General features: G+C 41.2%; 1 protein-coding gene across 2 annotated transcripts in view; it reads right to left on the minus strand.

The window, feature by feature from the left end:
* The window catches only part of LOC125707724 (protein-tyrosine kinase 2-beta-like), a 30349-nt gene that overhangs the window by 2219 nt on the left and 3254 nt on the right, over positions 1–24876 (minus strand). For both annotated transcript variants that reach the window (XM_048975014.1, XM_048975013.1), the window contains exons 2-30: positions 19136–19364; positions 18160–18338; positions 17081–17168; positions 16679–16758; positions 16089–16151; positions 15854–15908; positions 15112–15252; positions 13812–13886; positions 13447–13548; positions 12903–13020; positions 12735–12774; positions 12572–12627; positions 12432–12479; positions 12060–12157; positions 11467–11551; positions 11209–11309; positions 9822–9937; positions 8442–8539; positions 7992–8081; positions 7105–7309; positions 5954–6062; positions 5824–5874; positions 4195–4314; positions 3201–3341; positions 2938–2973; positions 2802–2826; positions 2246–2301; positions 1533–1667; positions 613–693 (exon numbers count right to left, since the gene is read on the minus strand). In XM_048975014.1, the coding sequence (XP_048830971.1) occupies positions 613–693; positions 1533–1667; positions 2246–2301; positions 2802–2826; positions 2938–2973; positions 3201–3341; positions 4195–4314; positions 5824–5874; positions 5954–6062; positions 7105–7309; positions 7992–8081; positions 8442–8539; positions 9822–9937; positions 11209–11309; positions 11467–11551; positions 12060–12157; positions 12432–12479; positions 12572–12627; positions 12735–12774; positions 12903–13020; positions 13447–13548; positions 13812–13886; positions 15112–15252; positions 15854–15908; positions 16089–16151; positions 16679–16758; positions 17081–17168; positions 18160–18338; positions 19136–19327 (2784 nt within the window). In that variant the 5' untranslated portion in view covers positions 19328–19364. The remainder of the gene's footprint in view (positions 1–612; positions 694–1532; positions 1668–2245; positions 2302–2801; positions 2827–2937; positions 2974–3200; positions 3342–4194; positions 4315–5823; positions 5875–5953; positions 6063–7104; positions 7310–7991; positions 8082–8441; positions 8540–9821; positions 9938–11208; positions 11310–11466; positions 11552–12059; positions 12158–12431; positions 12480–12571; positions 12628–12734; positions 12775–12902; positions 13021–13446; positions 13549–13811; positions 13887–15111; positions 15253–15853; positions 15909–16088; positions 16152–16678; positions 16759–17080; positions 17169–18159; positions 18339–19135; positions 19365–24876) is intronic.

Below are 24876 nucleotides of genomic sequence, written 5' to 3' on the forward strand. Positions count from 1 at the left end.
CACTAACATCCATCTCGTAATAATTTAACGTCATTTAGAGGAAAATGAATGGCACTTGGTTTTTTTGCAGGTGGAATTCAGCTGCAGACTGGAGAGCAGCCCGAATCACATTATTCACACCTTGAGAAAAAAAAATTCTTTGATCTCAATTTATATCCCAAAGATAATTTAAATGAATCATCTGGGTGTTACATAATGAGAACATGCAGGGCTTTTTATGATGTTTGGATGCTGCTTGTGAACATGGTAAACGGATGGTTTTTATCAGAAAAGCAAAATATCCTTAGTGTTGAATCCAGTTTAATGACCTACTTATACATATTTATGTAACAAAAAATAAGTACATTTAATATCTCTCAATTATTGTAACAAAAATGATGTGTCCAACAGCTGAGGTGAGAAAAATAACTGACTCGGTGGCCAAATGTTGCATAAAATACTGACAGAGATATTTGAATATTAATAGAGGACTAAGGGAAATTGCAGTGGGTGCTGGACATGCCAAAGGAAAATTAAACTCTGAATGTGAGGAACAAAGACAGACACAGGGAATCGAAGGCATGGAAAATCAATGTAGGGAAAGTCTAGTAAGAAGGAGATTAGATTACCTACCTCTGTCCTGATGGAGTCGTGGAGCGTGGGCAGAATGTCTTCGACGCTGTGACTCAGGCTGCGTAGCATCAGTCCTACCGACTGAGAGGGAAAGACAGAGACTGCAGTTAATACCTGTTGCCAGATCAGTTTCCTCTAGGAGTCTCCACCAATCAGCCATAACATTAACACCACCTGCTTAATTTGTGTAAGTCTGAGCTCTAAACCCCTCGAGGCATGGATTCCACAAGACCTCTGAAGGTGTCCTGTGGTATCTGGCATCAAGATGTCAGCAGCAGATGCTTTAAGTCCAATAAGTTGCAAGGTGGGGCCTCCATGGATTGGATTTGTTTGTCCAGCACATCCCACAGATGCTCAATCGGCTTGAGATCTGAGGAATTTGGAGGCCAAGTCAACACCTTGACTCTTCATCATGTTCCGCAAACCATTCATGAATAATTTTGCAGCATTATCCCGCTGAAAGAGGCCACTGCCATGGAGGAATACCCTTGCCATGATGGACTGTACCTGGTCTGCAACAATGTTTAGGTAGGTTGTACATGTCAAAGTACTGTAACATCCACATAGATGTCAAGCAGAACATGACCCTGTCACCAGCTGGTGTTGGATCAGTCTTGGTAGGTAGTGACCACTGCATATCCGGTACACCCCAGAAGATCTGACGTTTTGGAGATGCTCTGACCCAGACATCTAGCCATCACAATTTGGTCAAAGCTGTTCAGAATCTTATACTTACACATTTTTCCTGCTTCCCACACATGAACGTGTGAATTGACTGTTCACTCGCCTAGTATATACAGTAATTACACCATTGAGAGGCCATATCAGTGTTATTCACTGTTATGGCTGTTTAATGTTATGGCTGATCGGTGTATTTTAAGAGGCCTTTGTCTTCTTCTGTAGGGTTTCTGTCAACCCACCTTGACCACATCCACATACTGGGATGGCGGTAGAGCATTGACCTCATTTTTCAGCTGCACCACGGCCTTCACCAACTCGGTGACGAAGTAGTACACCTGATCATCAGAGCGATCCAGTTCTGCAGTGGGGGGTTGCTGGAGGTGGGTGGTGGAGATGAAGAGGTGCAACATCTACGTGTTTATTTTCACACAGCTTATTACAGAGCAAATATTTAGAACAAACGACTTGATATCCAAACAATAATGCTGGTGATTTTCGTTAACGCAGTTCAGGTAATGCACCTCGCTCAAGACCAACGACAATGATTGTGCAAGAAGGATTTTCACATGGAACCAGTTTTCAATAACGTCAGGTTCAAGTTCTTGGAACTAGTATCTCCTCATCTAGTTAAATCCTGGCCACGTTTTACTAATTTGTTCCTTCATTTTAGTTAAATCGTATCCATGTTGCATTAATTCGTTCCCACGCTATATTAAAACATGGCCACAATATATGTATGTTTAAATATAGTTCTTATCATTATATCATGAGCGGGGCTCTGTAGAAAGCAATACTCCCCTTAACGTAGTTTACTTCGAAAAAATAATTTTCAGAATGATCAACAAGAGTAAAGGTACTCTGCTTAGATAAACTGCAGTATATTCAGCAACTACGTTTCAAGGAGAACAGGAAACCGCCAAGTAGATGTCACTGCATTCTGCCAAGGTGTTACCTGAACTGGAACCTCTGCTGGTTTCTCTGGAAGGTCTTTAGATTCAGGTTGTAGAACTAGTGGTGACATAGCATGTAAAAGAGATGGGGAATCGTGAACGTTTTTTGAGGACAGCAGCGGGTATCAGAGAATAGCCGCTGGTTATTCTTCTGCTTTCTGTTGAAGTTGGTGATCCCACAGGTAAACATGTCTTCTCAGTTAACAGGCTCCAGGACAGAATTTTAAACCATAATGACATGTACAGGGTCAGCTCAAAAAAATTATCTTAGCATTGGCTAACATGCATAGGCTAAAAGCATAGTTCTAAAATGAGTCATTCTCTTAAGGATCAACAAAGAGCCATTTAACAAAACATTTAAAATATACAACCAGGTTAATATAGCATTTGGATTTCTTGTTGTGGATTTTTGATGCATTTCTTTGTAAATGTAAACCAGTAGTAACAGCACTGATACTGGCTGACAGAACTGAAACTCGATATTGTTCAGAGATGAAAAGGCTGCATCATCTGTTTATTAATATCTAGGATCAAAATGTAATTTGACTTAGAACTCACTTTCGCCTGACTCTTGTTCTTGCGTCTGTATGAAATAAAGGCATTAAAAGTTAAGCACATTGTAAGCTATTTAAATTACGTACACTAATTTAAATCAACTCACTGGACAGTTTGTGTTATAAAACAGGCAACTTACCACAGGAATTTTCACATCCCCTTGAACTATGGGATCCTGTTAGATGCAAATCAGGATTAGCACTGCAATACTACCACTTCTACACTCTATCAGGAACAATGAAAACTGCCGTTTTGATTACTGTTTGAGCAATAAGCTCCTAAATATTTTTTTTTATAATTTTTTTTCGTAAAATGTAGCTAGATTGGCCTGAGACACCACCCACTCAACCCAAATCCACTGACCTCACCTTCTCCTACCGACACCAAACCCCACCCTCTCACCAGAAGCTTCTCCTCCTCCTCCAGCCACTTGTTGTCCTCCACCATCTGCTGCTTCTGCTTCTTCAGCATCTCCTGCATGTGCTGCTTCTCCATCTCCCGCAGCCTCTCTTTGCCGGGCTGCTCCACGCTGATGTCGGCCTCCTAGCACGAAAAAAGCAGCGATGATAAGAGGTGACCAGCATTTTCTGACAGCTCACACTTTCATCATCAGGTCGAGACGTCGCTGTGACACTCTATCCCTCTCCAGAAATTCTGTTACATTATATATGAGGAATGCTAATCTGCATTCATATCTGTTACAGCATCACTTTTCCTTACATGTGAACTAAACTTCACATGAGAGTCAAACGGAGAATGAATTACAGTCATTATTTCAAGTTGAAGTATAAGTCTTTACAGTTGCTTTGAAATGTTATTTATTTAGATATACACATTGCTTATGTGTCCTAGTTTGGAAATCCAAATCATGAGCCCCTGAACACTAACATCTGGTGGTAACAAGCATAAAAACCTGAATATTGTTTGCTGTATAGGGTCAAATGAGGGGATTGATACATAGTGCAGTTTCAGAATACAAGGCAGAGAAAGACAACTTTATCTTTGGCATTAGAACTTGTATTACATAATTTTTAGTAATAGGGTGATTCTAGGATTTGTTAAGGTGGGGGGGGGGCATCATAGGGGCCATAATTGATAAAGAGAAGCTAATATTATCAATAGCCAATTATATGATTTTATTCGGTGAGAAAGTAGGAGGGGTCACTCTGGAGGCCAATTAGCTTTCAACTTACCCCACCCATGTATCCATCCCTACTAATAATGTATAAATTACAAATACATTACAAGTAAGGCCATAAATTAATCACAAATAAAAGCTGAATGCAACGATAAGAATTATTATACATCTAAAGACCAAATACAAACAAAATCAGTGATAAAGACCATATTTCTATTTCTAAGGCTTGACGCTGCCATAAAGCAGAAGGTGGCTCACCCCTACACTGTGGCGACGAGGAGAGGTTGGAGGTACGGTTAAGAAGCTGGACTCGAAGGCTGACTGGTTACTGTCGGGGCTGCTGAGGGTGGGGGAGCTGGAGCACAGCGACTCTGGGACCTGTGGGCCAGACGGCACACAGGTCCACCAGGGCTCATACAAACAGCAGAGCACCAAACGCAAAGCATACAGCTGAACGGGCTTCACGTAGACACCCAAGTGTGGAGACACACCTAAGATGAAAAGGGTTGGTAGTTTACTTGCCATTTGTACAAGTGCAAGTACAGATGCAGAGGAATCCTTTAGCTTCTGCATAGCCTGTCTTGCTCTACTACGAGACGCGCATTTGTACAGGTGACGATGGATGGATGAACAGACAGAGATAGACAGATAGATCCAGAAGGAAACTTCAGAATAAAATGTTGTGCTACAGTGCTGAATGTCCATAAAAGCATGAAAAAATAAAATCACAGTGAAAATGCTTAAACGTTTAAAAAAATAAATGGTGCGACTGTAAAGGCAGCCTGAAGATTCCAAAAGCGGATCAGAAATGACAAAGACATTCGAATCGGCGACCTTCCAAACGCAGGCAGATTCCCAAACCGCAAAGCCACGTAACAGAGGATTCCCCCATCATTAGCGCATCCATAATTACAGAATGGTCATCACATTTAGTATAGTGGAACATACACCAACTTGTGCTGAATTCATTTTGATAAATAATCCAATTTGTTTTTCATCTTTCATTTCCGTTTGTTTCAATTCATTGTCCTTACAATATGCTAATTACAACCTGCTAATCACATCTGTCAGATTTCACATCCGTTTCTTGCGACAATTTTCTGTATCCCATAAATCCTAGGTGACTAGAATCCTGCAATATTTAAAGAAAATGTATTTTAAATATGTGTTTAGAACACCAATCCTAAATAAGCATTAAAATTCTATGAATATCATTGACCACACGGTATTTTCTTAGCTATTCTGTTTCGTGAATGTAACTAACACTATAGTTGTCCCGTATATTTTGTTTCCCTGCCTACATGTCTGGGGCTAACCAATAACGCATTTCACAGCACTTTGTACTGTGTATTATTGAATGTGACAAACATAACATTGAACTTTGAATGTATAATTTATGCACGTAGCTATTTAAAGACAAAATCGGGTTCATTCATATTGTTGATTCACACCACACTCTATGATATAATTAACGTTCGAAGAAAACTATCATTTATCAACCATGTATCCTGTGCAGGGTCACAGGAGGCCTGGAGATCATCCCAGCAATCACAAGGCACAAGGCAAAGGTACCACCACGCTGAGGCAATGCTAATTCATCACATGGCCCAAATACACACGCATACACCAAGGGCAATTCAGAGACGCCAGCTTAGCCTAACTGCATGTCTGTGGACTGACTGCAGGGCTTCCTGGAGGAAACAAGCTCAGTGTGAGACGAACAGGCAGCTGGCCACACACAGAGAACAGAGGTGAGATGCAAAACTCTCAGCCTAGGTGTGGGAGGTAAAAGCCGTACCCAGTGAGCCTCTGCGCTGGCCAATAGCAAAGCCAGAGCGTAAGAATCTTACACATGTAACAAGGGCAGGAGGAAAGGTATCTGGGTACCTGAGAAAGGAGACTTTTATTTCCAAGGTTTTCAAGTTTCGTCCTTGAAGGCTGAAAATCAAAGATATAAATGTGAGACTCAGTAAAACTCAATAACGGCATTCCACGTAGCGGCTCGTCAGACTCCCACCTTGGGCGGAGGTTCGCAGATGTTTATCTTGGTGTCCAAAAACTTGGTGATGCGATTGCGATCCCTCTGCCTCTCTGCCTCTTGCTCCTTCTCCATCTTGTGGGCATCACTGGTATCAACAGGCAAATAGTTATTCTTTTTAATTGGGGAAGAACATAGAAAAAATTACGTATTTTGGTGGCTTGAAATGTTGAGATCTACTTCTGGCAATATTGGTATAAGCATCAAGCCCACATGAAAAAGCCATCTTTCTTCTGAAGATTGTAAAACTATATGTTGTGTAAAGCTCAACAGAGGTTTCCTGGTTCTGCATACAGTTATTTTGATGTGGAGGTTCAAACCTTCAGCTCCTATGTGTATCGGCACATACATATTACATCATGGGGACCATAAAATTTGATAAACAACTGTTATTTTGACCTTGTGGGGACATTTTTTCTGTTCTAAAAAGGGGGAACTCGATTTTATAATTTTTTTTTTTATAAAAATGTGACTGCAATCAAAGAACAAAAAAGGCCAAAGTTCTTGTATTTAGTTTGGTTCCTTATGGCTAAGGTTAGGGCTGAGTAGGTGGGCATTGGGTGTTCATGTATGTGTAGTTTTCCTCTGGTGTCCAAATCTCCCAAAGCGTGTCTGTATGCCTGTGAAGACCTGGCATCCTATCCAGGACGTTCCCTGACCTGCTATGTGCTTTGTGGCTCCACATTCACTACAGCCCTTATAAGCGTTCATGTCATAATATGATAACATGAATGCTTCCTGACTCCTGCATGCTAACCATATACAGTTACATACGTACATACAGATACATATATGCATAATGGCCTGTTGCTAGGTGGAGCTTTCTTGATTGTCCTTGATTGTTATGCACAAGTTAAAGTAAATTCCTCATGAGTAAAAGTATTTTGCAATAAATAAACCAGTATTTTCCAACCCAGTTCTTTGGGCATCCCTGACCGTCCACGAGTTTGCTCCCTCGGCCTACTGGGAGCTGGGAGACACCAAAATCATGAATTGTCTGGGAGTCCCTGAGAACTGGGTTGGAAAGTACTAAAATAAATGACTGCGGTTGCGATGTGTGGTCATGCTAGATGAAAAGTTCCGAACTGCCTACTGTAATAACGGAAGGTAAGAGTGACAGGCGACAGTACCTGAGGATGCACACCAGCTCGGTGAACTTTGGCCTCTCCTGAGGGTCGTACGCCCAGCAGCGGCACATCAGCGTGTACAGGGTAGGTGGACACTCCTCCGGCTTGGGCAGCCGGACTCCCTGCTCCAGATGGTTGATCACCGCCTTGTTTTCCAGCCAGAAGAAGGGCTGTTGGCCACGGCTCATGATCTCCCACATGCACACCGCTGGGAAGGGGGGGGGGGGGGGGGGGGGATGCCGACGTGTTGACCCAGGTCTTGGCAGCATGTTCAGCTTTTTCAGTCAGTCAGAGCAATTAAGTGATATACTAAAATAATTATGCTGCTGGGAATTCTCATTGCAATGCTCTATATTATTATTCCTATTTTTAAATTTCAGATGTTTGTCCAGGTCAGGGGTACTGAAATGGGGAACTCTGGACCAAAACAGAATATAATCTTAATATAATGCATGACTGACCTAAGGGAAACTCCGCCCGACCCCACAGATGGGTACTTCAGGTCCAGAGAGTCAAAGTCCAGACTGAAATTTTATTTCAACCAACCATCTGTGACTGTGGCTCTTTATACTCAGCTGGTTGGTTGAAACAAAATCTCGATCTGAACTTCTACTCTTTGGACCTAAATTACCTACATTTGTCTGGCACCTATTGGTAAAATTTACTGAAGGGAACAACTCTCCCCCCGCCCCCCCCCCCGAGGATCTTAGCTTTGTCTAAATGGAATTTGGACCTTTGGGGAAAATACTTGAGTTCCCCTGGTATAGGTCAATTAGTCCAGAGATTTAAGTCATACTTTAAGAATAAAACACTTATTGTCTGATTTGAGATTTTTTAATTCACAGTTCTGACTTGTCTGGTTTGATTAAGCCAGACTGGGAAATGCTTACCAAACATCCAGACATCACTTGCTGAGCTAAACCGTCTGAAGTTTATAGATTCCGGAGCCATCCATTTAATAGGCAATCGTGACAAAGAGGCTGCAGAGAGAATAACAAGAGACTCCGTAAAAGATTTACAATGGTGTAGAATTTTAGTAAGTGAAATGTAGGGATATTTTTTATATTTGATCCCCACAATGTAATATATATATAATCCTCACACAGACAGACAGACAGACAGACAGACAGACAGACAGCATTATTTTTCGACTTTAGAGTGGGGAGGGGAGCAGAGAACTGAGAGCAAACCCTGCAATGATATGGGGAGAATATGTCACAGCCATGGGGCAGAGGTGAGAAACAACAGCGCTAACCGCTATGCTACCATGCCACCCGACATATCACTCCCCTATACAAAACTACAGATAGAATTTACATTGAAATACCAGAGTTACTCACCTTTGTAATACTCTTCCTCAATGTACCGGGACAGCCCGAAATCCCCAAGCTTGACACACTCTGGTGAAGCGACGAGCACATTCCTCACAGCAATGTCTCTGTGCAGATAATGTTATTACATAGGTTACTCATTTCAGCAGAGGGGTACACAGCCCCCCGGGACAGCAGAAGAGAACACTGAAAAGCAGCAAGAAGTTAAAAAGGTCAAAGGTCAACCATCGGCTTGGCAAGCAGGTACTTCACTCACAACGACATTTTGAGAGTAACGTGGCTGCCTATAAGGACAAACCCTCAGGAAAGAAACTGACAGACTGCAGGGGGCAGGTATGTAAGTTTGTGCTTAACTTCGACAGCATGAGTAAATGCAGACTAACAGGAAAAGTGGCAAAAGCAAAGTTCTAACAGTTAACACTGAAAAACATGTTAAGTGTGATGTAGCACGTGCTACATCACGTGCTACATCACACTTTTCTCTGTTTTGTCCTCTGTCTGGGCCTTGACGTTGTCAAAATGCCCAGAGGCACCTTAAGAGGATCTCATGCGGGAAAAGATAGTCAGATGTTCTCTGGCATATTCCTACAACATTTTTTTCTAGCAATTGAGAGATTGCGACAGATGCAGCTTATAATTAGTAAATATCCTTTCATGCGTTGTTACCCCTTTTAATAACTGAAAACACATGGTCATCCCATCCATCCATCCATTTTCCAAACCGCTCATCCTGCTGGGTCGCGGGGGGTCCAGAGCCTATCCCGGAAGCAATGGGCACGAGGCAGGGAACAACCCAGGATGGGGGGGCCAGCCCATCGCAGGGCACACTCACACACCATTCACTCACACAGGTACATCTATGGGCAATTTAGTAAGTCCAATTAGTCTCAGCATGTTTTTGGACTGTGGGGGGAAACCGGAGTACCTGGAGGAAATCCCACAACGACATGGGGAGAACATGCAAACTCCACACACATGTGACCGAGGTGGAGACTCGAACCCGGGTCCCAGAGGTGTGAGGCAACAGTGCTATCACTGCACCACCATGCCGCCCCCAACACATGGTCATATAGTTTATAATTTTTAACTGTGATTTACCTTAAAATAGTTTGAAGGTGACCACCCAATTTATTAGCTCGAAATGGATCTGCTGCCTAAAATGCTTTTAATTAAGACACACTAAACAAACCACAAACTTTGCGGAATATCTCATTTGCTGCTCACAGGAAAACTTCACTGAAGACGAGGGCATGCATAGGAAAACCACACAGTCAGACTTAAATAAAAACATGATGCACATCCTGACACTGTATCGAGGATTAAATGTAGTTCTAGGTAGAAGACAGTGAGCATTTTAAAATAATCAGTGTTTGCAGAGTAGCAACATACCTGTGTACCATGTGCAGACCTTCCAGATAGGCCAGAGCTTTGCAGATCTGCATTGCGTACAGCACCAGTGTAACATTGGGAAGATTGGGCTGGTTTTGCACCAGGTATTTTCCAAGCTAAAAGAAAGAACCAGATAAATTATGTGCTGACACTGACCACCTATTTGCATGAATGTCGATTTTGGAATTCATACACACATACATGCACACGCATGCATGAACACACACATACACACACATACAGTACACATCTGTAATATCTTTGTGGGGACTCTCCATTCATTTCTATGGGGAAAACTCTAATCCCAACATGACGAACGTAACCCCCACCCAGCCCTAACCTTAACCATAAGTAACCAAACTAAATACGAGACTTTTGACATTTTTAGTTTTATGATTACAGAGTTTTTATAATATTGAATTTCCCTTGTAGGGGACGAAAAAATGGTCCCCACAATGTCAAAATAACAGGCTTTTTATCTTTGTGAGAATATCTGGTCCCCACAATGCAATCTATATCTGTCCCACACACACACACACCGCAAGTCTGAAGCATGTGGTGACAGTTATACCCACAGCACTAGCAGGCCACATCATCTTAAGAGCAGTTTTGCAGTTTCCCATACAGCTCTTATTTTATACACTATACAGTTTTAAACCAACATGACAATAAATGTTTGCAAAGCATAATCATCCGGCAACACACAAAATGAACCCTATAAACATCAGGATCAGATTGACTGAGCTTCAACATTAGTTTAAATCAATGATTCTGAAACATTTTCTGTTGGGTCCCCCTTCGTAGGCAGTTGACCTTTCATTCCACCCCCACCCACTCGCCCCCCCCCACCCCCCCCCCCCCCGGCCCCTGCCTGGGCATGGGTGCATATGACTGGTGCGCAAGTATGCATTTGCAGTATGAAGCGATACGCGCGGAAATTGACGTAGCAGCGCAAATGCACATAATAGAAATACGGATTTGCGCTGCTTCGACAAGACATTACCATGCATTCTAACCCTTACGTACTTCATCTGTACTTCCCGCGCGGTATAGCGATTAAAATGGTCGGTAATTTAATGTCATCACAGCTCAGATGCACATATATACGAGACATTAGAAACAAAATGGGACAGATTTTTTGCTTTATTAAAACTAAAGAAAATCTGTCCATGTTTCACTTAACATTTGTTTTTCTGTCTGAAAGAACAAAATCAAAGGCACCGATTGGTATTGCTCCCCCTTTAACCGCGTAAATTAAACTTTAGTTCCGATACACATCTAAGCACACAACCCATTTGGGATTTGTTGTGCTTGCGCACCGCCCACGGCCCTTGTGGTGACACGACGCTCCCCAGGAGATGAGCTGCGTCATCCGAGGTCTTCTCACCTCTCCATGCCGGCATATTTCCATTACAATCCACACGGGGGCCTCCTCAATAATCCCAATTAGCTTTACAATGTGGGGATGATCCAGGTTCTTCATTGTCACTGAAATGCACATGTGATTAATACAAAGAGCACAAGGGGTTAGTCCTGGGGGGAGATCACTATAATATTTCCCAGAGACTCCCCAGCATGAGTAGCTCCCAAATCACCAAGGTGTTGGCAAGATTATCAGGGACTGTTCTCAAAACCAATATCTCACCGGCTTCGCTCATGAATTTCTCCTTGACGTCCGTGGAACAGTCCTTGCAGGTCTTCACCGCTACGCTAATCTTCTCACCTCCAGTCTATATTCAAAAGTATGTTTTCCAGAAAAAAAACATAGAACTAATATTTGATGGAATTTGTTGAAATAACTAACACAGAATGAAGTCCGTCCATATTTTGTAGCCACTTGACCTATTCAGGGTTGCTGGTTTGTTTTAGAGCTTATTTCAGAGGCTACGGGCACAAGGCAGGGAATAAACCAGAGTGGGGTGCCAACCCATCGCAGGGCACACTCACACCTGTGGGCAATTTAACAACCCCAATTAACCTAAGCATGTTTTTTGACTGTGGGGGGTAAACCAGAGTACCTGGAGGAAACCCCACGGCAACATGGGGAGAACATGCAAACCCCACACACACAGAGCCATAGCAGATGCTCGAACCCTGGTTCCAGAGATGGGAGGCAGCAGTGCTAACCACTGCACCACCATGCCACCCCCAGAATGAAGTGGATTTTTCTTTTTTTCATATTCAAGATGATTGAAATAATTGAAATTGGATCAACACAATTGCATGAAGTGTACTTGCCCGTTTTTTATAAACTCCTTCATGAACCTCACCGAAGAACCCCTCACCGAGAATTCGGCCTATGACGATATCATCTCTGGAGATATTATACTTGATCACTGCAACGGGGGAAAGGTTTTCCTGATATTCTTGAATACAGATCACAATTTCCTGCATTTCCAAATTTTCAGGCACTGTTATGAATATTAAAATGTATGCTTTTTTTTTGCGTGCTGTTTTACAGAAGGGTCTGTACTGCCATATCGTGCAAATGTAAGATAAAGGATTGTTTCATTTTACTGATTTATTTCACTTAGAAAATGGGCTTTTTCATACACAGAGGAGCTTGCAAACACTTGACCCTTATGCCAAACCAGAATAGAAGTTCTTTACCTGTTGGTTTCTCATCTGGTATTTCGTCATATATGTCAGACTCTACAACTGAGCAGAGCAGAGCAGAGCACAAAAATCAGGCCATCTACACTCATGGAAAAATAATTTACATAATGGCTAGCCGAGAATTTCAAACCTACCTATGCTGTCTTCCAAATGATGCTCTTTAGATCCGCCTTTGATGTCACTGCTGGAACTGAAATACAAAACCCATACTAATGGATATGTCTGATTGAGGTCATCAGGCAGACAGGAACAGATCATTTAGAAATAAAACATTTTTGTCCTGGGATAACTACTCACTCTGTTGGAATCTCTGGTAACATGTCTCTTATGTCCTTACCTGAGGAAAAGAATTTTTTAAGTATATATGTATATGAATATATAAGAATCATCATTGCACCTGCTTTGCATTTGTCTGCCTAAAGCCTTCTCTCTAATGACATTCAAATTGAAATGAGACTGTCGTACCCTTATTCTGCCTTACGATGACAGTGCTTTTCCGACCACACTCGATTCGACAGTATCCGTCGATTAAGTCGGCCATGTTCTCAGCCATCGCCATCGTCACTGTGTTGATCGACAGCAGCTGGAAAACGACAAGGGCCATCCGTCTTCAGACAGGCTCTCCACCCACATCAAGACAGTGCAGTACTCCAGTAATGAAAAGCCCTTCCACGATAAATGCTTCATGATGCTAGCTTAAATGTTCTTCCATTCACGGAAGAATAAACAACATTAATATCGACTACTGTCTGGAGTAGAAATATAGTGTGAGTCGAGATGTCTTAAACATACCACACTCATAAAAAAGACGGATTTGCCTTCAGACAATACGTAAGTGGTAGTGTAACTGCAAAAGTCTTAAATATATCATATTCATAAAAAAGATGGATTTGCTTTCCTGACAATATGAATATTAATAGTATTACTGAAGGTTTTTCCTTTATTGGACAGATATTTCACTCCAAAGAAAGATAAAGAAGGTCATTGGTTTGACATTGATGGCATTTACCTGCTTGGCTCCGCTGATCTCGACGTGCAAGTGTGCTTTTCCATCAGCTTGTGGGGAACATTTAATACTAGTAATCTGATGGAATTCAGCCAAGCAAACCGGCTGGAACAAGAGCAGCATACATTAATTGTAATACTTTTCACACCACATTCACAAGATTACCGTTTTCAGATGATTTGTAAATTTGATTGTTTCATGAATAACACATATAACACACTCAACATAGTTTTGTTTTATACAGTACTTTTATTTTCTTATTAACTATACAGATCAATGTTACATATATACTTGTCAAACTCTGCTACTACTTATCAAACTTAAATAAAAAATAAAAGTTATTCTCAGTGATGACTGCCCATTCCTACCAATGAGTTTTTCTGGGTACGTTGACGGATTCCTTTAGCACTAATGACCAACTCCACTGCAAGACTCCAACCTTGCTGGAAAAAGCAACATTAAAGAACAATCAACGTAAACTCATCATGTAAGTACAGGATGTGAAAATCAAATTTTTACATATGGGAATTTGCAATACAAAGTTATGTACAGTGCTCACAGAAAGTCTTGGGGCACTTGCTTAATTCAGTAAAAATATTGCATATTTCTGGGTTTTATAAGAAAAATTATTACTTCATTCATTCGTTTACGAAATATATATATACACATTAGAAACAACCGGGAGTTTTACAGTAAAACATTAATTTCAAGTATTAATAAACTGAAACGCAAATTAAGTTCTTAAAGAGCTGTTCTAAGTTAAAAGGTTCATTGACACGCATCATTGGGTGCTTTTTAATTAGTAACACCTTTGCAATAACATAAAACACCAAACATTTGTGTTTGGTATCCCTTTGGGAGCCAGTGACTACAATCGCAATTAATAGCAAAATGGCAAAAAAAAACAGACCTGAATGAGTCAGTCAAAAAACTTTCATAAATAAAAATTAATTGTCTGTGTGGAAGATATCTGCAGATACATTAAACATTATCAGTGAACTGGTTATGAAACCAGTGAATTTGCAACATTATTGCAGAATTAAGCATTTGTCCATTGGCTTTCTGCAAGCATTGTATGTCTAATCCTCAGTCTGCAAAGTGCAATCAGACTCGTTTGACATCTAATGGAAGCTTCGGTGGCTGTTTTTATAATGATGACAAACTGTGAGAAATTAGTTTGCTGGTTTGTAAGATAAGATGCTTGCTGGAAACTTTAAATCAGTTAATTCCTGTGGTGTACACTAGCTAAATTTAGCTATAAAAATTGAACTCTGTATGTCATTGCTTTGGTTAAAACCACATGATACCGTCATTGTTTCCATCAGTCATCACTCTGTCATGACCTGCACGTCCAGTCCTCATGTGTGCCACGCCCCCCTGATCAAACACGTATTCTTCCCCGATTGTGCCCAGCTGTTTTCCATTAGTCTGATGTCATGTCCTGTATTTAATCCGCGTTCAGGTATGTTTCCCTGGTTCTGTCATTGTAGTGTGGTGGACTGTGATGCCCCTTCGTTTCCACATTAAATCCTTTTATATTACTTCGATCCTGCTTCCCTTTGCCTGCTCCCCTGACCTGTACCACATGGATCGTGACACTGTTCTTGAATTAAATAGCTGTTGAGTAATAATCCTATAAGGGTCATTCTGTTAATTCAGGCATCTCACCATAAGCTCACAGGGATACACTTCCTCATCAAAATTAGAGAAGCTGCTCAAGATCTCAAAAAATTTCAGGATGCAATCCTCCTCCTTCAGCGTGGCGTACTGCTGGAATGTTTGCTGAATTGTCTTCCGGAGTTGCTTCGGCTGCATCAGATACAGAAGTCATTGATCATTAGATCATTTGCTTGGCCAAATTTCCTAATAAACAACTGAACAGTTCTAATGTCTACAATCACTATAGCCGTGAGGATGGCCTGCCAAGCATTACCCTCTCAGTACTTGTTCAAGTCCAGAGAGTAAAAGTCCAGACCAGGATTTTGTTTCAACCAACTGTGTACTCTGTGACTGTGACTCTTTATGCTCCACTTGTTGGTTGCAACAAAATCCTGGTCTGAACTTCTACTCTTTGGACTTGAATTACCCAACTCTGTTCAGGTTAAAAGCAAATACGATGCACACATCTGCAAGTACCCCTCAACAACTCCTTCATTAAGTACAATTCCGTGATTAGAAGGTCATTGTTTCAAATTCCAGGCATGAGAGACTGATGCCATCATTGGGCCTTTGAGCAAGTCCCTTAACCCCCAGTTTCAAAGGTGCGCCTGCTGACCCTGTACTATGACCCCCAAGCTTCTGCTCACATGTATACAGTATGCATCTGTGTGTCTCATGGAGAGCCAGATGGAATAGGCAAAAAGATAATTATAAAGAGAGATTACAGAAGACAAAATGTTTATGACTTTACCTTCATAGAGTTAATAAGCTCTCGAGGAAAAAACAGGTGAAGGCCAACCTCTTTTCTAAAAAAAAACATAATGCAATATACTTTTCATACATTGCAAAGACATCTGCGGTAAGAATATCTATTTCATTTGCACTGCTGTTCTTCTAATTTTCATTAATTGTACTAATATGGAAAACCAACACATGCAAGCTGAGATATGCATATATGGACTTACGTTAAAAAGTCCAATACTCACTCAAAAAAATCAAAATTTGACTTTTTCTCCAGGCCACTGGCATTCATATCTTTATAAAACCTCCTGTTTAAGGGACAAATAGCATATTTTATAAGTGAGCTTCCTGAATATAGGCCATAACTTGACACTAAATCAGTATTAAATATTCTCCTCAATCACTTTATACAGACGCTCCCATACTTATGAATGAGATATATTCCGAATGGCCGATCATAACTTGAAATGTTCGTAAGTCGTCATTCACCAACAAGGATATACGCAAGTGCAAAGAACTAGGATGCTGGGAGTACGCACACTACACTGCTGCGCGGAGGGAGTAGCATGCAGAAGTTGTAATAGGTGGAATTGGTGCGCAGACAAAAAAAATTATGTTGGGGACAGGAAACTGGAGCCCAATGAACACAATTTGGACTTACAGTCCTCTTCGTTCGTATGTCTGAAAATTCAGAAAGTCTGAAAGTTGAAAGTTCCTAAGTAGAGGAGTGTCTGTATTTCTCATTCTTACCTTTATACTGCAAAACATATTTTATTATTTAAATTTTGCTTTATGGCTACCAAGCTTTATTTGGTATTGGTAAAAATGTCATTACCTGATTTCCAGACAACCTAATCGAAAAGCCAAGTTCTCGTTGACTTTACCAGTGCAACTCTGCATGTAGTCACCACGAACCTGAATTAGGTACATTAAAAGATGGTCAATGTATCACTACATCTGATTAGCTATGGATGCTGGGGATAAACAGAGTATATTTGACTTTAAATGAAATAGCTCACTGTAAATAAACCAATGGATAGCACTCTCGTCACATACTGTAACTTTAATCTCCTCCAGGAGAATGATTTCCATTTCTAAGGACATTGTAAGAGGAATTGAATCACAATGACCCTACTGAAAATTGATGGAATTTTCTTTGCAAATTTGGATGAAAAGTAGCAATAGATTGTACATTACAATGCACTCTTGGATATCTTATGAGATAAACACTACTCACCTGTTGATAGAAGTACAACAGCGTTGTTCTGTCTTCTCGAAATTTTGCCGAGAAATTACTTGGAATGTAACGGATCCTCAAATCAAATCTTAATATTCAAAATAGAAAATAAAATTTTTTTTTATTACATATATAATGGCAACGATGCTGTCACGCGATACAAAATTTTACTATTAATTTTGTTTTGGTTAATCAGCAGATATTGATGATATAATTCGTGATGATGATGACGATGACGATGATCATCATCATTATTATTACGGGGTGGAATGGTGGTGCAGGGATTAGCACTGTTGCCTCACACCTCTGGGACCCGGGTTCAAGTCTCCACCTGGGTCACATGTGTGTAGAGTTTGCATGTTCTCCCCATGTTGTCGTGGGGTTTCCTCCGGGTACTCCAGTTTCCCCCCACAGTTCAAAAACATGCTGAGGCTGATTGGAGTTCCTAAATTGCCCGTAGGTGTGAGAGTGAATGGTGTGTGAGTGTGCCCTGCGATGGGCTGGCCCCCCATCCTGGGTTGTTCCCTGCCTTGTGCCCATTGTTCCGGAGCCCCCGCAACCCAGTAGGATAAGCGGTTCGGAAAATGGATGGATTATTATTACAACAAGTAATTGAACAGTAATCATGAATGGCACGTTTGATTATGTCAGCTTATCCATGCATAGAAACGGATATTATATTTAAAATTAGCATACAGTTTTGAAGTGCATTATGAAAAGACTGTGGCAAACGGCCTCGAATTTGCCCCCCAATGGATGGAGGGAGATTAGCATGACTTGAGTTTTGTATATCAGCGCTAAGTGAAAGACTATTCCTGCAGTTGGTGCTTATGCTTCCTATATGGCTACTGAAATTTTACTGAAAATAAGGTAGAGCTGGTGTGGATGTTAATAAGAGGGGCCTTTGGTAATGGTTCCCCTGCTGCCTGGTTAACAAGAACGCTTATTTTTGCAAGATCTAAATTACAAAGAGGGGGGTCATCTTGGGTAAACAACATATACGACCAAAAGGTCGCTAAGCAGCAGAGACATGAATACTAAATAGAGCACCAGAGGGATGCTTTTATCTAGCTACCCACCTCCACTCCGACTCCAGGTTTTGCTCCTCATGCATCTGCTCTACGTCAGCCACGGTCATGTCGGGGTGCAGCCAGTGCACCGTGTCAGACTTCAGGTGCCTCAGCAGCAGCCCGTAGCAGTCCGGGAAGAGGATGCCGGGGCCCAGCCGCCCACTGGCCAGGATAGACTGGATGACAGCCTAGGAAAGCAAGCATTCTAGGGTTTGGTCACAGCTCAGCACAGGCCACCTCTGGACTGAGGCCTCCTCCAGGCTGAAGCTTACTTAGCTTTAAGTAAAGAAACTGCCAGGCTAACATAATAACTATAAGAGAACCATGTGTAATTCAAGATATAGTATGGAGTCCTTCTGGTGACATAGGAGGAAAAAAAAATATCGCGTGGCCACGAGAAAATTATGTGGTGGCCACGAGACAATAACGCATGTCCGCGAGATTTCCAAATGCCTGGAAAAACATGGATAACTTCGAGAGTGGATAAAAGTAAGTATAATTTTATAGATAAATCATATATTTTTTTTAATTTCTAACATAATTGTGAGAAGATGCAGGTTAACTTCCTAAAGGCATTATCGACAAGTGCATTAGACCAGCGTCCAATAACCAGGAAATTTAACTCGTTCCCACACTTTAAGAGACGTGGCCAACACTTAATTATCTCGCGGGCATGCAATATTGTTTTTTTTTGTCTCCTTTGTCACCAGATGAGTTCTGTAATATAGAGCACTGTGCTAACAGTGCAAAGGTTGTGGGTTTAAATCCCAAGGAGTCTACATAAAATGTAGTCCATCCCTCTACTATAAATTGCTTTGGATACATGTCAGGTAAATGTAACTTCCATCCAAGCATTTCCTGAAACTGCTTGTTTTATTCAGGGTCACGGGGGGGCCGGGTCCTATTTATATTTAGCTGGCAGCAAAACATTAGCTATAGCCTATAAGTTCCTCTTTCTGCTATAATCACCCCTGAAATGACTCACCTTGATCTCCCATGTTCTGTCGCATTTGACCAGTTTGAAGGTCTTGCCCAGGTTGGAGCTGTTGCTGACCAAGCAGACTTTAAGGATTCTGGCAGATGTACTGTCTTTCTGTGGGGCTGTGTCCAGCTCTTCCCTTTGCATGTCCTTGCCGCCAGGATGGGCTAATTTCCAGTACAAGGCATCTACAGACATCTCCGCGCAAGTTGTTTAGGGAACTGCCACACCATAGCTGGGGGAAAAGTTGGTACAAAGTTGGTAAGCTAACATTCATTTGCTATCGGTTTCAGTGAGTGGCTTTGTGTGTTACAGCTCTGTGCTTGTAATGGGAAGAAGTTGGGTTCAAATCCTGTAGTTGGCAAAGTAGTTTCACCAGTGGGCCTTTAAGTAAAGCCATTAACCCCCCCGATTGCTCCAGGGACTGACTGACCCTATTTTTTCAATTATACATCGTATTAGATGAAAGTACAAAACCGACATGCTGTCATACATTTCAATAACTTTTTATAAACTACCACTCAGGATTGGCCGGACAAGCAGGTAGTGGAGAATCGGCGTTGCGGCACGGAGATCCAGGAAACGGAATTTATTACGGTAAACAGGCAGACAAGGCACAACATGGCGGAGACGTTAACGGCAGAAATGAGGACACGTACTCTGACTTAAACACACAGGAATTAATGAATCAACACGAAACAGCCGATGACATTAGGACTTCACATGTGGTTAATGAGGGGGGTGTAGCACACGGAAGGATTGTACGAGCAGGTCATGACACTAACAGGTTATTGTGAGTATGAATGTCATACCCAGAGGAAAGCCCTATGCAGCAAGACAGTCTACTTTGAGGACCAAACCCTCACCCACCAAGGGCAACTTAGAAACACCAATTCGCCCATTTCAAGCCTGCGGGAGAAACTAAGAAAACTCCATATACAGGGCAGTGAATCAAACCCAGAACTCTGGATGTGTGAAGCTACAGATAAACCCCCTGATATACCAAGTGAGTCGCTAAGCTAACGCTGCCATCTAACATGACTTAGTAGAAGGCTCATTCTTTAAAATGTGCCTGTGAGCATTAATGAAGATCTTCACTGAAGCAAATTAAGACAACATTTCTCAATACAACGGCACGGTTTTTCCTGAGATCTAACTAATGCTGCTTACAATGAATAAAAAAAAATTGCCTGAAAGTGAAAGATGCAAGCAATGCCAGGGTTACGAACATCAGACATATGGACAACTCATGGGCCTACTTATGAACAGCCTGCCATAAAGTTTAGACAGCCTTAAGGAACAGATCTCGTTTGTAAATCCGAGAATGCCTGTATATCCCATGCAAAAACTCACCTGAGATGAGAATGATCTACAAGTGCAACGTACTTGTTACAAAAATAGGGCAACCTTACATTGTCTTCTTCCTTTCTTTGAGGTGACACTAAAAATTAACCATTTCCTGGTTGAAGCAAGAGTGAGCTTCACTGCAACTCAATGCAGTGAGGCCCTTTAACCGTTTCATGCATGGTGCCCACTATAGTGGACAGCTATTTAAATTTGATCATCTTCTATACGACTTGGTTTTAAAACAAATGTCCCACGCAAACCTCTTTATGAGACGTTACCCCATATGGGCATGAGTGTGAAAGCTAACAGAAACAACGATTCCTGCATGAAACCAGTTTGGAAAGACAAGATGGCTGGTGCTTGCAGGCCAGGATACAGCACTGCTGGGATTTCTCTCCAGTGCTTCTATAAATGAAGCTTACTCCAGGTAAGAAAAATATGGACATTTCTTGGTCTATTTATATATTAAAAATGCAAAAGAAGTGTTATGAAGTTATATGACCACTGAAGTTATGAAGTTATTATACATTGTATTAGATAAATGACCAGCCGAATTTGTGCAGAATTCAAAGATACATAACAAACTCACTAGTTTTTAAAATATATTTTGTGTGATATGCTTGAAAATATGTAACATGAACAAAAATACATGCCTATTCTTGCTTTATTTTTGCTTGAATTATTTTTTTTTACTAATTGTGTAAATTTCTAATTGTTTGTGTTGTACTTAATAATAAGTTATATAATAATCATTTTCTATATTCATTTGTTTTCTAGACTTCAAGGGCAGCAGGTACGAAGGCATTGGCTTAGATGACAGTCACAGTGAAGGACTGAATGCCTGGTACCTGTAGGCCTATTAAACAGCAGGTTTTCAAGGCAAAGCTCTTCTACATTGTAAGGCAACTGTAGCAAGTCGCTTAATTAATACTGGTTCAACTGTTGCAGAAGCAGAAGAGGAAGACTCAGTATCACCCAACCTCAAGTGAAGTGGAGGCCAGTGTCCAAAGCACCCCCCCCGAGATCAGGTTTGCCCCTAGGAACCACTGGCCCCAGCTCAGCAAATCCAGAAATGGCAGCAGATGCCATGATGCTGCATGTGCAAAGTACACCTGCATGCGGAGCCCTGAGCCTTTGTCCCCTGGATGCGTCTGCATTTCTCACAGAAATAGAACAGAGTATCAAAACTCTTGGGATTTTCTTATTTTAAATTAATTTGAAGTGTTGTTTGCATTTTAATTTGCATGCGTGCGATTTTTGAGTTTCTTATGACTTTTTTTATGCAATCTGATATTCTGTTGACTAGTAAATAGTAGCGCCAAAATAAAGTAACAATAAAATGACCATTATACTACTTTGATTGTTATTTGAAGAGTTCATTTTTACCAATAAGTGCATTGTGTCTTGAATAATTTTATTTCATGAGAAATTTTATGTATTGTTGTAGGTGCAATATTGCTATTATAATAGTTTTATGTCGCAAATCCATGCAGTTCACTTGAGTGGACGTTTGTATAACTTATATTAATATATTATATATTATAAATATTACATATGGATAAAAAAAAATCAGTACCATAATTCATGTATGAAAGGGTTAAGAATTCAAAGCTGGCAATATCACATTTGGTGTGCCATGAATGCAGGGAATATAATGCAGATAATTTTCAAACAGGAAGGCACCATTTGAGACCTTTATTATGTGCTTTGCTCTTGCACTTTTATCACCAATATATATATAAAGTCCCCTCCCCCATGAGGGGGCGACGTAAAAGGGGGAAAGTTAGAATGATTCCAAGTGCCCCTGACTGACAGGCCCTAAAAAACTTGGAACATAATTATATTAATCTAGACATGTAAGGTTGCCTAATGGTTAGGGAAGTGTACTCAAAAGGTTGTTGGTTCAAATCCCCAACCAGCAAGGCACTACTGAGGTATGCTGCACAAGGTAACAACCCCAAGCACAGCTCCCTTGGCTGTTAAATAATAGCTGCCCCCTGCTATGTCACATGGGTTACATGCAAAATGGCACATTTTATTGTGTGGTGTGTCAACAATGACAATTAATGATTTTCACTACACTTTACGGCCCAATGTGCTACGCCTTCATGGAACCCAAAATCTCAGCATTCCTGCCCTCCACTGAACATACAGACATTCAGAAACAATTCAAACATGTCTCAAGGATTCAATGTGGTGTGTGGCTCGATAGGCTACGCCTTGTGGCTAGTTGTCTTTAGCTGCCTAGATTGGAAGGTCGCTGGTTTAAATACTGTGGTCAGCTGAATAGTCACCTCACTATTGGACCCTGGAGCAAGGCTATTAACTGCCTGAAAACTTCTCCAGAGGTGCCAAATAAATGACTGACCCGGTGCTTGGGCCGCAAGTTTAACTCTATTGTGTGTGTCTTAAAGGAGAACGAAATAGTATATCAGAAAGGAGAATTTCTATGTACTTGCGTGAATGGCAAATAAAAAGTGTCACAGCTCTCTACTACTTGATATAACACAGTGGGTTCCAGAGCATTTATATACACACAGTCCACCTATCCCTCCATTTGCCATACCCTCGTGTCCTATGGTGGGAGGAGCTAATCCCAGAGGCTACAGGGGCAGGGTTAGGAATAACCCAAGCAGGCCACACACACATGGGCAATTTAACAAGTCCGATTTAGCATGTTTTTGCACTGTGGGGGAAAGCTAGAGTACCTGGAGAAAACACCATAAAAACGCAGGGAGAACATGTAGAGCCAGGACAGTGACTCAAACCCTGGTCTGAGGCAATACCACCCACCTACCTTGCTATCAGGAAGAAAAACACACTAGCCTCTACATCTTATACCATACTCAAATGGGTCTTGTCCACCTGCTGGAGCCTTGAATTTGTGCTTTGCACTCATTTTTCTAAACACAAGGTCAAGTCTCAATGCTTTGGTGACTTGAAATTGATTTCCTGTATAAGAGTTGCACGTCTTGAATAATATACAATAAAAGGCACCCTTGCTACAAGAGGAACAGAAATTTAGGAAAGAAAATCCCCAAGTTAAAGATGACAGGGTCCACTGCAATAAATAACACTCTTACAGGTCACTTATCGTTGAGAGAAACTCTATCATTGCCACAGGCTAAGAATTCCTTCCTACACTCTCTTGCAACAGTGGATTTTTTTAGCTGAAATACTTTGTGCAGACATGCCCCAACAGCAGGCAGCTGAAAGGTGGAGCCACTCAGTGATGCAACTGACTTGCCTTCTGAAAAAGTTTGTGGTAAACATCAGGAATTTATTATAAAAAATATATATACGTTGATGTATGTTATAAAGAGAACCGCTTTAAGTAAATATTTTCAGGATGTACACTTACCTAGAACAACTAACCAAGGTTTGTGTTTTTGGACTGGAAGAGGAAATTACAATACATGGAGGAAGTGTGTACAGGGGGAGAAGATAAAAACTCTTCAGCACACTGCAGGGGGTCTGTAATTAACCACTCTAACCCTGAAGAGGCTTTGAATATGCTGCACGTCAAAATAGAAGCAAAAAGTCTGCAAGAAAAGAGTCTCTACTGCAAGATTGGCAACTTTCCTTAGCTAGCTGGAGTGATATTTTCAATTCAAGACAAGTCTGCACACACATGCACACGCATTTACATGTATGTAACAGTTTTATTACTTTGTAAGTAGTCTGTAGGGTTTGCAAACTTCCCCAACACTTTTGACGCAGCTGATTTTAGGTTTATAATGGAATAATACAGATTTGCCGTAAGATTTCTTGCATGATTGTTAGAGTCTGAAAGCCGGAGTGTCATGCCAGATGCGTGAGAGTTGGCAACCCAGTCACTGGTCATTAACCCAATAATCCAGGTAATTTATATCTTATTAATTCCCTTTGACTGAGAAAAAGAACCTGCTATAGACATGCCTCAATAGGCCCTATCTGATCGAGCCCTGGTTTGTTAGTTTTTTCTTCTGGCAGCAGGTCACAGCGTGCCAGCTATGTAAAACTATTTCAGTATTATCCTAAGTATAGTAATTATCTACATGTTAATCTGTTCCTGCATTTACACCCTTCCTATTATCTCGCAGTCCAGCTCTTTCCACACCACTGTCATCCCCGATAACAGGGACGAATCTCCATGCTTTAAAGCTTGACTGGCAACATGCAACAATTAGTTGTAACTCACAGGGTATCGACAGCAAATCTGACAAATCCCAGCTTGCGTTAAATGAGGCACTCATTTAGCTCAAGGGCAGGAGAAGGGAGGTAACTCAGGAAAACAACAGGACTGGGGTGGTGACGACACAAGGCAAAATGCGCTCAGGTTTGTGATGCTGCAATTCTACTGCGCATTCTGATAAAAAAGTTTCCTTCAGGGTTAATCTTGGCAGTAAAATATTCTCTGT

The sequence above is a fragment of the Brienomyrus brachyistius genome, chromosome 14, assembly GCF_023856365.1.
Source record: "Brienomyrus brachyistius isolate T26 chromosome 14, BBRACH_0.4, whole genome shotgun sequence".
Lineage (NCBI taxonomy): Eukaryota > Metazoa > Chordata > Actinopteri > Osteoglossiformes > Mormyridae > Brienomyrus > Brienomyrus brachyistius.